The sequence below is a fragment of the Mus caroli genome, unplaced genomic scaffold (assembly GCF_978045245.1).
Source record: "Mus caroli unplaced genomic scaffold, Mus_caroli_1 scaffold_1, whole genome shotgun sequence".
Taxonomy (NCBI): domain Eukaryota; kingdom Metazoa; phylum Chordata; class Mammalia; order Rodentia; family Muridae; genus Mus; species Mus caroli.
The window spans coordinates 78,367,150-78,380,912 of record NW_028227256.1 but is presented as its reverse complement, the minus strand read 5'-3'; the positions used below and the strand labels follow the sequence as shown (position 1 = coordinate 78,380,912).

Here is a 13,763-nt window from a genome sequence, read left to right as displayed (position 1 = left end):
GATACTAAAGAAAATTAGCCAAAATTCTCCCTGTTTTAGGTAGACATAGAGTAGAGGTCAAATGTAGTAGGAGTGATGGTCTTTTCTTGCAAGATACTAGATATGGGCAGGTAGAAGACCACTGGAGAAACCCTTCAGAAATTTTTTTTTACATACTTTAGAGGAGGCATCACATGATTTTGTTCAGCAAGATATACCTGATGGAAAGCATGGAGGAGCCATTGATTAAGAGTTGTTGAGCCACAGAGGCCTGTCAATTCTCTCCCACAGAGAAAAATAGTGAGAGAGAGTGTGTGTGTGTGGGGGGAGGTGGAGAGGGAGAGAAAGAGGGAGGGAGGAAGGGAGAGGAAGGGAGAGGGAGAGGGAGAGAGGGACACAAAGAAGTGTGGGTTTTTCTTCAGGGTCCAAGAATTGCTCTCTTAAGTGACAAACCTCTTCAGAGGACACGTCCATGATCTTAAGTACAATCTTTCTCTACCCAAAGTTCACTGCAGAGCCATTTATGATCATGCAAAAGAAAAAGAGGGAAGAGCAAGTGGAACAGTAGGTACAGCTTCCTCAACAGCATATTAAATTTGACTCTGACCAAAGGTCGAATTGTTATGAGAACACACTTAGAGGAGGTTGCCAGAAGTGAGGCCTATGCAATCTTTGTAAACACCCCAAGAGCACTAAGGAGTGAGAAAGGATTACCTGGTGGGGAGTGTGTAGTGTGAACATAGAGTAGTTAAAGGGTATGATGATGGCTGATTTAACTGAACAAGACCAGGACCAACCAACTCACCAGGGCCTTGAAATGTATAGAGCAATATATAATAACTGTACAGAAGGGCACATAACACAGGGAAGGGCACATACAATCACTCTGTTATAGCTGTGAAAAATAGACCTGGGATAGAAATTGGAGTTGTTTTAAAAAAAGTGGACTAGAGGCAATGGTCTTGTTATAAAACTGCACAGCTGTCTTCCAAAATACATCTGGATTCAGGAAAAGGAAACTCAAAGTGTAAAATGGGTGGTGAGGTTCGTCTCACTTCTGATCTCCTGCCCACTGCTTTGCTCTCTTGATGCATGTCTGTGCTAAGAAATAAGAGATCTGTCTCTCTGCCTCTCTGTGCTCAAAGAAAATGATAAAAGGAGGGACATGATGAACACATGAACAATGGAAAAAGAACATTTCAACTTTCCAAAACTACTAAGAGAAGTGCTTTCAAATTCATTCACCTTACTTTGCAAGAATTCAGAATGTAAAACACTTGGGGATTCCCTAAGCTTGGCAACACCAAGATGCTGTGCTGGTGTCTGGACTCTCCAAGGGCACCTTGTTTCATTATTTAGTATTTTGTTGGTAAACGGCACACACTGGGGATCTACCCAGAGTGCACTTGAAAGATAAGCAACATTGGCTCTCTGAGCATCTCCTGGAAAGCCTTCTTTCCTTTCATATGCAAAGTTGACTGTGTCAGGTAGGATCACTCTTGACACTCTTTGGTCCTTCAAATGAGTCTCTCATTTTCTAGGAACAGAGCCATTAAATGCAGCATTTCAAATACCAAATACCATCCCTGTCAAAATAGCAGACAACCGGGATTATTAACCAGCTCAAATGCAGACTTTGCTTCACAAAAACAAATGCTTTGAACTGACAGTATGGCTATTTTTCTCCCTTTAAACTGTCTGCTTATGGGATTGCCGTTGAAATCCAGAAGCCAGGCAAGCCTTAGTGAATATATTAATGTCTGTTGTGTACTGTTGGCTAAATCTACACCCAAAACTCCTGCAGCTGATACTTTCAGGTCCAGATGTGTGTTATGTATGTTATTTTCAGAAATGTCCAATTTATTAGGTTTGCTCAAGGCCTAATCTTCAGAGGCATGCACACTCACATGTAACTCTTCAGAGGCATGCACACTCACATGCTTATATATATGTATATGTGTATGTGTATGCGCATGCGTATGCATATGCATATGCAAATGTGTATCCGTATGTGTATGTGTATGCATATACACACACATATGCACAGTCATAGCAGCACATGTACATTTATGCATACTCATACACATGTACGTGTAAACACTCTGAGCACTTAGGCCTTGTTTCAACATGGTCAGAAGTTTCTCCTAACACTAGTTTGGATCTTGCTATTAAGGACATAGTTCAACATGTCTGGATAAGCTCTCTGAGCTTGGTACAAAATGAAGCACTCTCTTTCTCAGCAGGACTTGCACTTTGCCTGATCTTAGCTGGAGAGTGTCTCTACGCACAGGTGTCTGACCTTATCTATCTAGAGGATGATCCCACATTCCTGCAAGGGCTGCATGATCCAGCCCTGAAGACCTGCTCATCCCTGCCTGCTGTATGATAGATAATTAGGTACTGTATTATGACCAATCAGCCCTTTCATCCTGTAACCCCTAAAAAAGTCTGACAAAATTCACACAGCCTATAGACAGATTTACTTCCTGTCTCCTAAAAAGACCCTGCCTGGCATGTTCCTATCATGTAAAGGAAGCATTCCCATGCTAGCCAATGATGTCTATCAACCTGGAAGGCCCAACCTACTCCCCAAGTTCTCCATAACCCTTGTTCACAGAAAATAAAGTTGAGCTGCCTCACTGAAGCTGATCCTAAAGTCAATCCATCCAGGCTTGGAGATCACTGGAGATATCCTTATAATCAGCAGGTTTTAAAACTAATGACTAAACCTACAGAACTCTGATTATTGTTCAATAGAATGGGATTTAAATCATATCTCTGGGCCTGGGAGGGAGGCGTGACATAGTGAGCTTTTGAACCTCTAAAAGTCCACTAACACATAACTACCTAAACCTTACACGATTACTCTCTAGCCAAGGACTTTTTATTTGAAGGGCATCATTATTTCCTTTAGTAAGAGTCAGTTTTAAAGGGTCTACCAGCTTTTTAGACAGGAAAAGTACTCCAAAGAAAAATTGCATGCTCTAGAGACTTTAAGAGCTATATGAAGCCAGCTGTAGTGGTTTGAGAGAGTTCTGAGTCTCTGGCATTTGAATATTTGGTCCCCAGTGGATGGCACTGTTTGAGCAGTCTTAATAGATGTGGCTTTGCTGACAGCAGCATGGGAGTGGAAACAGACTCAAGAGTCAGTCATTCCCAGTTGATTGTCTCTGCTTCTTGCTTTCGGTTTAGTATGTCAACACTTAGCGTCCTCACCTGACTGACTACTGACTGTCAGGCTTCCTTGTCATAATGGACTTTTATCTGTCTAGGACCATAAGCCCAAGTAAGCCCTTCTTCTGTTAGTTCCTTTAGTTATGGTATTTTATCACTATAATAGAAGAGTATTAATGCACTAGCCTGAAATATAAGTGGAGAGTGTTGTCTCTTTGTTCATCATATACTTCTATACCTTTCCTCTGGGGAAAAAAAATCTTTCTGCTCTTTATGTCTCTCATGAGTTCTTTCAGTGGAGAACACAAGAGTGGAAGTTGAGAGTGATATGACAGAGATAGAATCACATTGCTAACCTCATTTCATCCTTGGGGATACTAGTCAAAGGCGGGACACTGCTTAGTTGAAGTCCTGTTGCAATTCATACTCCCATATGCAAATTTCATTTAAAAATGATGAACACAAATATAACACCCAAGAAAATCTGCATGTTTAATAAGCCAAGGAGCAAAAGAGAATGTGGAGAGCAATTGAGAACCGAAGTATGAAGAAGGCAGCTTTGTGTATGGCATGGCTTTAATAAGACAATCTGGGCTTACACCTGAGCACCATGTGACTAGTGTCAGATTTGAATGTACAGAGACACTCTGGCTTCAGCTTCCTCACTAATAGACATACTATGACTTCTTAATAGATATGATATTAAGAGCACAAAGTAGATATGATATGAACATGGTAATACAGAATCCTGAGAGCTGTGGAAGTTGCAGGAGGATCACGAGTGCTGCTTAAGATATCTGTTTTGTTTAGCAAGGTGGTTCAACCTGAGGGGTAACATTTATGTGTCGCACAGAATAGAAGGGAACGACTAACGCCCCTTAGCATTTCTTCAGAAAAGCATGCACCACAGGACCATATTATTCAAATAAAGCAAAGGTTCTCAACTGGTGGGTCTCAACTTCTTTGGGGGGTCGCAAATCAGATATCCTGTATATCAGATATTTACATTAAAATTTCTAACAGCAGCAAGACTATAGGTATTGAAGTAATAGCAGAATAATTTTATGGTTGGGGGTCACCACAACATGAGGAACTGCACTAAAGGTTACAGCATTAGGAAAGTTGAGAGGCACTGGAATAAAGTGCAGAACAACTGTGAGCTAGTGTTGTGTACAAACATTTCTTCATATTCCACCTAAGTCGGAGGAAAGCTTACCCAGTAGCTAGAGAGAGCTTCTTCTTCTTCCTTTTTTTTTTTTGAAACATTTTTAAGCTACTCATTTCAATGACATTAACAGAAGGAAAAAAATCAAGAAGTTATTCTTCTATTTATTGAATTAAGCTCCCCACCCCTGCACTTTATTTTAATTAAAGAAGGGTAATACTTTTTTTTTTTCTCAAGACTCAGGTTGAATAGAGATAATTAAATGAAGGGAAGAAGGCATACAGCCCAATGCAGTCAGCTTCATCTATCCATAAAAATGTTCAGCACGCAAGGGGCATTGGATACAGTTCCTCATTTTCCTCACTCAGAAGCTGTGTTTACAAGTAAGACTCTACTATTTAAAAGCAGCCCTGCCTTTGAAGAGCTGGTTGTAGTATACATTTCGGTTGCTAGGGGGAGCCATGTATCCACTTTATTTGTTAAAGTTCTCCAAGCAGTGTGGGGCAGGCTTGTTGAAGCCCCATTCGTTTCAGTTGTTAAAGGTGTATTCCAGAGTGCATGCTGGTGTTTAAAGAAAACAATGTATTTGAATCAGAGGAGTGATACATCTTAAAGCATATTCTGACCATTCTGACCATAGCATTTTCTTTCTTCTTACCACAAAAGATGATAGCATCCTAGATAGCTGTAGAATTTCCATTGCATTCATTTGTCATTTAATTTAGATAGGACAATAAATAACAATAGATGACAGGGGAGTTGAAATGACACTTGTAGTCAATTTCCACTTACATTTTATCCAAACCACACATGATAAATACAGGACAAGAAAAAGTCACTACCCTAGCAAATTCTGAGTGTTTAAATTTCTCACAGGATTACATAGGACTGGTAATACTGGGGTGAACCAAGTCACCCATCTGCATCCAACTGCTTTGTTACATCAGTGGCCAGAAGTCTCCTCTCAAACTTTTCCAGCAATCCGAAAAATTTGAGTATTTGAGAGAGTAAAGTGATGTATAGCAAGAAGAGAAAGAATAAATATCATCCCTAATCCTTTTCATATATAAAAATACATTTATATTTAGTACACAATAATATTATATCAATTATAATAATATAATTATTACTTTAAATTTGAAATTATATATAATTTATATAATATACTTATATAATATAAATGTATATTATATTTTATATAATATGAATCTTATATATTTATAATCACACTGATTCTCAACAATACTATTAAACAAATAATACTTCCCATACCCTACAGATAAAAAAACAGGCTCCCTGGAAAAAAGAAGAGTGACGCACTTAAGCGTTTCAGTTCATAACTTCTAGCATCCCATAAGCAAGACACGCTGGACAGCTTGTGTCAGCCAGCTCACACTGGCATTCTCACTCGCTACATGGGGGAGTAAGAGCACCTGTTTGATATAGAACAGAACAGGAAGGCTCCACCCATGTCCTTGTACATCCTACAGGCAAGAAGCAGAGAAAACAATAAACAGCATGGGATCGTCACTGTGAAAACTTCACCTCAGACCCTTCCATAACATCTGTGCCTTTCACACACTAAAGAATATTCGTCAGCTACTTTATAATTTTTCCATTGGCTTGGTTTTGACTTCTGATGATAAGGGTATAAAGGACACATCCAGGTACAGAGGACTAGCAGTTAGCAGACACCCTCAGAGTCCTTTGACCTAAGTGCCACCCCATGGGTTTGGATCTTCTTCGATGGAGTTGTAAATTTCATCAATCTGCCTCATTCCTGGTAGCGATGGATAATAAGTGTGTTGGGGACAGCTATGAGTTTGTAGTTTCTGCTCAGTAGCAGATTTCTTGAGATGCTGGTTATGAGACTGTTAAACTTAAAAAGTGGCCTCTAAATATCTGGTCCTTAAAGCATATGAATTTAATGACCATACAAATCTAAATAATATGCCAAAATATCCTGTGACACCATTGTTTATAAAATGAAATCAGAATTCCCACTATCTGAATTCCTTGCATGAACATAGAAATCAAATAATCCCAACATTTTGAAATCCAGCTGGCATTGAAAAGTAATCTTTCACTTATTTAACTCTGACTTTAATTAAATACAATAGAATGCCTTACAGAAAACGCAAGCCTTGCATTTTTTTAACCAATAAGACAGAAGTATTGAGAGCACATAGAAAGTATTGGGGATTTTCATACTTGCATTATACTAATGCAACATCGTCATAATGTATAGCTAGCTATAGGTTAATTTAGTCACCCGTAGTCTTATTACTAATATTAATTTATTCCATATTTCACAAAGCTAGATACAATCTTCAACAAATTTCATGGAAATAAATGTTATTTATGGAAAATACGCTTTGCAAATACAATTTATTTTTCAGCTGGAAATTAGTTCAGGCAAATAATTCCCCAACGTGAGCTGACTTTGTGTAATGATCTTTGTGGCTGTTTTGATGTCCCTCTTTTGGGGCTTTTCTGTAATGAATGCATGCTGGGCTGACCTCAAGGCATACTAACATGAATGGCAGATGCTACTGGCCAAATCTCTGGCATGGGTTACAGGGATCTCTTCTGTGGAGAAGTTCGGTGTCCAGTAAGAGGTCAGCTTGGGGTGGAGAGCCTCCTGCTCTGGTTTGGTCATTCCTCTGCTTCCATATTGTATACCCTTAAACGCACAATCAAGCCAGCTAATCTAAGCACACCAGAGTGCTCTAGAGAGCTGCCTCATTCTGTGTTGGAAGAGATTAATTTCCATATCACACTCTTTAACAGTTTTTCAACATTTGAGAGATGGTAGAGAAAGGGTCATTTTGTCACTGTGACTAAGAGGCAAGTGTGCCCTGTCAACGTATGCTGTGATCCTTGAAGTGGTTAGGATGGCTACATTTACATACAAAGGCCTTTGGTAATTTAAATTAAGAAATCCTAAATGGCACTTGAGAGGCACCTGAGAGAGACAAGTGCTCGCAGATATTCATACACACAGAAATTAAAGACTGCATAGTTTAGTAGGGCAAAAATACTGAGATGCACAATGTTTCTCATTAAAAACTGCAGTTATTCTGCTTCGTTATGGCTTTAAAACCTCCTGACATTTACCATATTGATGAGTGTGCACTTGGATGATCAGTGCTGGACAGTTTCCTAGAAGATCTTGTCATTGGTTTTATAACATCCTGTTTCAGTCAAGCATCATAGAGGGAGACACAAGAGCCGGAAAGTGGAACAACTGTTCTAAAATCCTATCATCCCGCTTAACACCCATAATACCTCATGGCAACAATAATGAAACTTCATCAATTAAGTTAAGGTATTTGGTTCCTATTGGTTGAGTTATTTTAAATGATATTTACATAGTAGTGGTTTTCCTTGTCCTAAATTCCCATTCAGAGCCATGCACCCAAATGAACATTGAAAGAACATAGTATACTGTAAAGGAAAAAATGGTAGTTTAGCTTATGCCTTTATTTCTTATCTTTTTTCTCCAAGTGATAATGAAGATCTCATTTGCCATGCACAGACGCTTACATTCTCTTTTCTGAGAATATTTCTGATATTGTTGGCTTAAAGAGAGAAATGCCATTTATTTATAAGCTTGCCTTATTAATCTACAGCTGTTCGTAAATATCTAAATTATCTGGTTGGCTAATTTGTTTCTATGGCCTAAGAATGAATAAAGACTAGCTGCCACATTCAATTCAAGGAGTCAATAGATAGATGAATATTTATAAGAACATCAACACCAACATTGTCTTACAATCATGCTTGAAGCTAAATAAAAATTTAAGTAAATTAACACAAATATTACAGTATAGCAGGGTAAGAGTTAAAATGTATGTACAGATTCATTGACAACATCTGTGCAAATATTGTGGACAAAACATTTAGAAAGAAATTTACACAAAAAGTAGATAAATTTATCAAATGTTGATAAATTTTCAAAGACAGTATAAAAGTACACAGAACATGGAAAAGAGAATGAATTTTTTTTAAATAGCCACTATTCCCATACATACAGTACATTTACTACATTTATATTTCAGAATGATGGAAACCAGAGACAAAAAAAACGATTCGGTAACAAACAGCAAAGAAACTATCACCAAATCACAAAGAAGAAAGACATTCTCTTGGAGATGGAAACACAGATGTGGAACTCCTCCCGGACCCATACACACAGAGAGAAACCAAAGCAAACGCAAACATTGTCTACAGCAACACAGGACAGACAGGTGGCAAGCTTTGGGGATGCTGCACCACAGGAAGTCAATCACGATTGGCTAACGATGATGGTACCTGGCTCTGTTGCAGATCGCTGGCTTGCCTGAGAGGAGTGACTGAAGGAGGAGGGACTCCTGATGTAGATGCAGAGCGCCCCAGCTTGCAGCTTACTTTAGGTTCTGTGAAGGAGAGGAAGACAAAAATATTAGCTGCGGTAGACCGGAGCTCTGCCTCCCCCCGGTGTTTGGCGACACGTGAATGTACAAAATGTTCCTGGTGTTGGCTAATAGCCATCCTGGGAATAAATGTTTTCATAACTACTCGTGCTCCAAGGCACTTCAGTCACAGATGAGGTCGTGGGGAGTAGAGTGAGAATCCCTTCAAGCACAGGCCTTATTTCCACGCACAAATGACCACGTTAGTATTAGTTTCCACGGAAGAAAAACACTACATTCAGAAGAAAAGTAAGTGACTCTGTGACGGATTATTCAATTTTTATTAGATATTTTCTTTATTTACATTTCAAATGTTATCTCCTTATCTAGTTTCCGCTCCGAAAACCCCCTTTCCCTTCCCACCTCCCCCTGCTCCCCAACCCACCCACTCCAGTTTCCTGGCCCTAGCATTTCCCTATACTGGGGCATAGAACCTTCACAAGACCAAGGGCCTCTCCTCCCATTGATGACTGACAAGGCCATTCTAGGCCATCCTCTGCTACATATGCAGCTAGAGCCATGAGTCCCACCATGTGTTTTCTTTGGTTGGTGGTTTAGTCCTTTGGAGCTCTGGAGATACTGTTTAGTTCATATCGTTGTTCCTCCTATGGGGCTGCAGAACCCTTCAGCTCCTTGAGTGCTTTCTCTAGCTCCTTCACTGGGGACCCTGTACTCTGTCCAATGGATGGCAGGAGCAGCTCTGCCAGTGCCTGGTTATTCATTTTCAACTGTAGTTCCTAGGGCCCCATGGCCTCTCTTCCATTTCCAAATTCCTCCTCTCCCCCTCTATTCTCTTTCTTCCTCCTCTCTTCTTTCTTCCCTCCTTTTTATTCTTCCTCCGGTCTCAATCTTTTCCCTTCTTCCCTTCCCCTCTTCCTCTCTCCCTCCTTCTTTCTATGAGGGTATTTATCATGCTTTCAATACAACAGTTTTTAAACTTCTCTCCATCTACTCTCTACCAGCGGACTGATAGATTTTTGTGTGTTTGTATGTGTGCCTGCATGTGTGTGTGTGTGTGTGTGTGTGCTGACCATGCATATGCCATAGCATGCATATGAGTGGAAGCTATAGCACAACTTATAGGATATAGGAATTAAATATCAATTGCAGATTTACCAGCAATTATCTATCCCGTTGTGCCATCTCATGGGCCCTTGTTTATTTAGAATTTTATAATTATCTTCTAAAACATTTGCAATCTTTTGCTTATTCTTTATATACCTATTGTGTAAAACTAACTTGACTGAGTAGAATGAACACAATCCTCTGCTTGTGCCAAAAGAAGCTTTGCTTTCTCAAGGAGCCCAAACTCTACACAGCAATCAGGCCTTTGATGCATGAAAACAGTCGATGAGTCTTCCAAGTTCACACTGAATGCACAGCACATACCATGATGCAAAGGCTGTGTGGTAAAGGCACAGAGTACCCAGACTCCAAAGACCGTTTTATACCACGAAGGCCATTGCTGTGTCTAGAGTCATTTGGTGGGAGTTTGAAAATTCATTAGAAAGAGAAACCCAAACATACTGCCATTCTTTGGCTTCATACTTTCTTGTGGGAGTCTGGGAAAGAAACAACCTAAAGATGCTGTGCAGTAGGTGGCACAGGCTGATGCAGACAAGATCCTGAGTCTATGGGAGCTACTCAGAAACTCAAATATATTTCAGATTGTATTTCTTCCATTCACCACATGCTTATTCATCCATGAAAATAATAATAAGTAAAATACGCTGTTTTCCAGGATATAGTTTCTGAGAAGTGAAGATAACAAGGAATACAAATTATGGGATGACAATATTGGTATGTTGGTTTCCTTTGCTGAGATAAAATACTCTAACAGTTCAGAGAAGGAGGAGGAGAAGCCACTGTCTAGAAGGCTGTAGGCAGCTAATCACATTGAGTCCACAGTCAAGAAGTAGAGAGTGATGAATATTGTACTCACTTTTTCCCTTCAATAAAGTCCCATATCCTATTCTAGGCATTGGTACTACCCAAGGTGAAGGGATCTTCCCACCTCAATTAACCCAATGAACAACATTATCCACTATTATGCCAAGAGGTTTGTCTCCAAGGTGAATCCAGAGCTCATTAAGTTGAAAATTGGGAATAACCATCACACCTGTATAATGTTCACTCCTGGTGGACATTGGCTTTCATTACCTCTAAGCACCCAAATGCCCATATATGTACTGCACACATACATTTACATACATGTGTGCAGTAACCCTTACTTCTAGTTCACTTCCATGTTTAGTGTCACTGACTACATTTCTTTTTCCTCTTTCCGTCTATGACATCTCTCTCCAACCTGCCCTGATTGCTCTCTCTCTTTGTTCCTGTATTTTCCCCACAGAGCAGCATTCCCTGCCTTCTAATATCTTCTCCTTTTTGAGTCCCAAACAGGATCTGAAGCTCTGTTCTCCCCATGTGCTCTTGTTTGGTCCTGGGTCTCAGTGCCTTCTGCACACTTGGTTGCCTTCTGCACACTGGGTCATTCTCATGCCTTGGGAAGAAAAGACCAGTAGTACTCTAATGTCTTGCACCAATCTCCGGCTCCCCTCCAGCCCTTGCTTCCCAATGCATAGCAGGACTATCACTTCCATTTTCTTGGGAAAATCTTGGACATTTTCAGCCCATTGCTTCCTCCCTTTCTGTATATGCATAGCCCTATTAGAATTTTGGTTTTATGTTGCAAAATCTCCTGTTTGCCTTGTTCATATCTCTGAAATCTCCTTACTGGTTCCCAAAGTATCTATACTCTAAACTACCTTGGAATCCATGTCAGACTGAATTTCCTAGATTACTGTCAGTTTACCTGCTGTTTACATGTTTCTGATGATCACCCATGTGATGTAACGCCACGACTTTGCTTCAGAAGCCCTCTGCAATCTGATACCACTTAGGAATCCCTAATCTATTGCCCATTAGCCTCTCCTCACCACAACACAGGCAATCTGTCTCTGCTTTTGGATGCACAGTGATCTACCTCTACCCTTCCTCTCAAGTTTTTCTCCTATATTAACTTTACATCAAATCAGGGGTCACAGTTTGCTGAGACTGTGAATAATACTTTGATAGTGGGTCCTTTTCAATCCTCTCCATTTCCTTAGTTTGGATTCAACACTGACACTATTTCATGTACTTTTAAGCATTTTGGGTTGTCAGAAAAAAAAATAAAGTAGATGTCTAATTATTGTGCATTGTTCTTTTAATAACCAAAGATACTCAAACTCACCAAGATGAGCTCAGCACATCTTCTAAATCTATTCAAATAACACAGATTAAGACCTGGATTCCAGGCCCTACTCCACTCTACACTGAGGCAATAATTCTCACTCAGGGGGTATGACTCTCTTAGACACATTTCAGAAAGCTTTAGTTTTGTGTTGTGTTATGTGAATTGAAGCTGTTTGAGTATATATATATATATATATATATATATATATATATATATATACATATATATATATATAATTTAATGATAAATGTGTAACTCACAATATAATCTTATTTACTAGAAAGCAGAAACCGTTAGGGGAATTACTTGGGGAATAAGTTTTTATCACATGAAACAGCAGCTAAAGCCTCCATCAGAGCCTTGGTCAGTAATGTCTCTATGAGGAATAAGTGTGTCTGTATATCCCATTACTGGGATAGCAGATCTGGTAAAATAGATCATTTTGTTCTTATGATAATATATTTCATACTATTGTTTACTTCAAGGTTCCTTTCAAGTTTGTAGTGAAAAATATCATCTGATAAAGAGATTGTCTACATACATCAAGGCTTTTTATACCTTCTCATATATCTAAGTTCTAATTTCCACTACGGAGATTTTCAGTCCAAACCTAACGCAATCAGCATCTTACATAGTCTTGGATCTCTCTCGTATGCAGAGTAAACATCACTACCATCCAAATGAATGCCAGATTTCACTGTGAATGTGGAAGCCTGTCTTTGTCACTGGAAGGCAGCCTAGATCATGGCAGGGCTATTTAACCCATTATTTACACATGTAAGTCATCTTCTAGCCATTGCGCATAGTCATTGCACATAGCTATTTAAGCTACTAGTGAGCCATTTTTATGGACCAACTCTGCAGTCAATCCACACAGCACTTAAATGGTTGATATTAGCTTACATCACATGGCTTATGACTCTACCTGCAGATTTAGACTTAGATTAGTCCCATAAATTATTATGTATACACATATACAGGTACACACACACACACAGAAACATTCATGCTTTTTAATGGTGTGGTTTTGTCCTTCATTTTGGCTCCATTTAGTGACCTATAGCTCAAACACACTTGCAGCTTATTGAGGTATTTATAAAAGAAGACAAATGACCCAAATCCTTATATGACCACTAAGGTTTATGAGAGAAAATGATTATATATTAACCAGTGAAATACCTAGAAAATATTTTAGCTATAATTGAGCAGCTTAGAGATTGTCTGGGCTTATGGCATCAAAACTGTACAGATCTCTAATCTTTGAAAATGAAATGCTCTCTCAGAGTTAAACAATAGATACTTATGCTTTCATTCTAACTTAATCTAATATAAGATTTAGGGTTGGGGGGGTGGGGCTCTAAAACAATGAATCCAGCCTGAAAAGAAATATAAGGGAGAGTTGTTCTGCACCAAGAAACATTCATTTCATCAAGAGGTTAATCATGAGCTGGAGGACAGCTACTGTTTTTATAAGCAAGAGGAAATTCTCCATTCCTTTGAAAACTCTACCAATAACGCTACACAAAAGAAGTTGATGCTGCTTGTTCAATTTCCCAGTATACTGAGAAGAGCAAGAGCAATACAGGAGATGCAGAAACAGACAGAGAAGATGGAGATGGCAAGAAGAGGAAGAAGAGGAGGCAGGCCCAGAACAGCAATCCATTTCCTCTCACAAGGGGAAGATGAGTAACAGGTTTTTTTTTAATTAATTAATTTATTCATTTAATGTCTGAGTGCTCTGCTGCATATACAT

General features: G+C 39.2%; 1 protein-coding gene across 6 annotated transcripts in view; it reads right to left on the bottom strand.

The window, feature by feature from the left end:
• Window positions 1–13,763, bottom strand: part of Nyap2 (neuronal tyrosine-phosphorylated phosphoinositide-3-kinase adaptor 2) — a 305,966-nt gene that overhangs the window by 59,387 nt on the left and 232,816 nt on the right. For all 6 annotated transcript variants that reach the window (XM_085838695.1, XM_029483159.2, XM_085838711.1 and 3 more), the window contains one exon: window positions 8,633–8,736. In XM_085838695.1, the coding sequence (XP_085694821.1) occupies window positions 8,633–8,736 (104 nt within the window). The remainder of the gene's footprint in view (window positions 1–8,632; window positions 8,737–13,763) is intronic.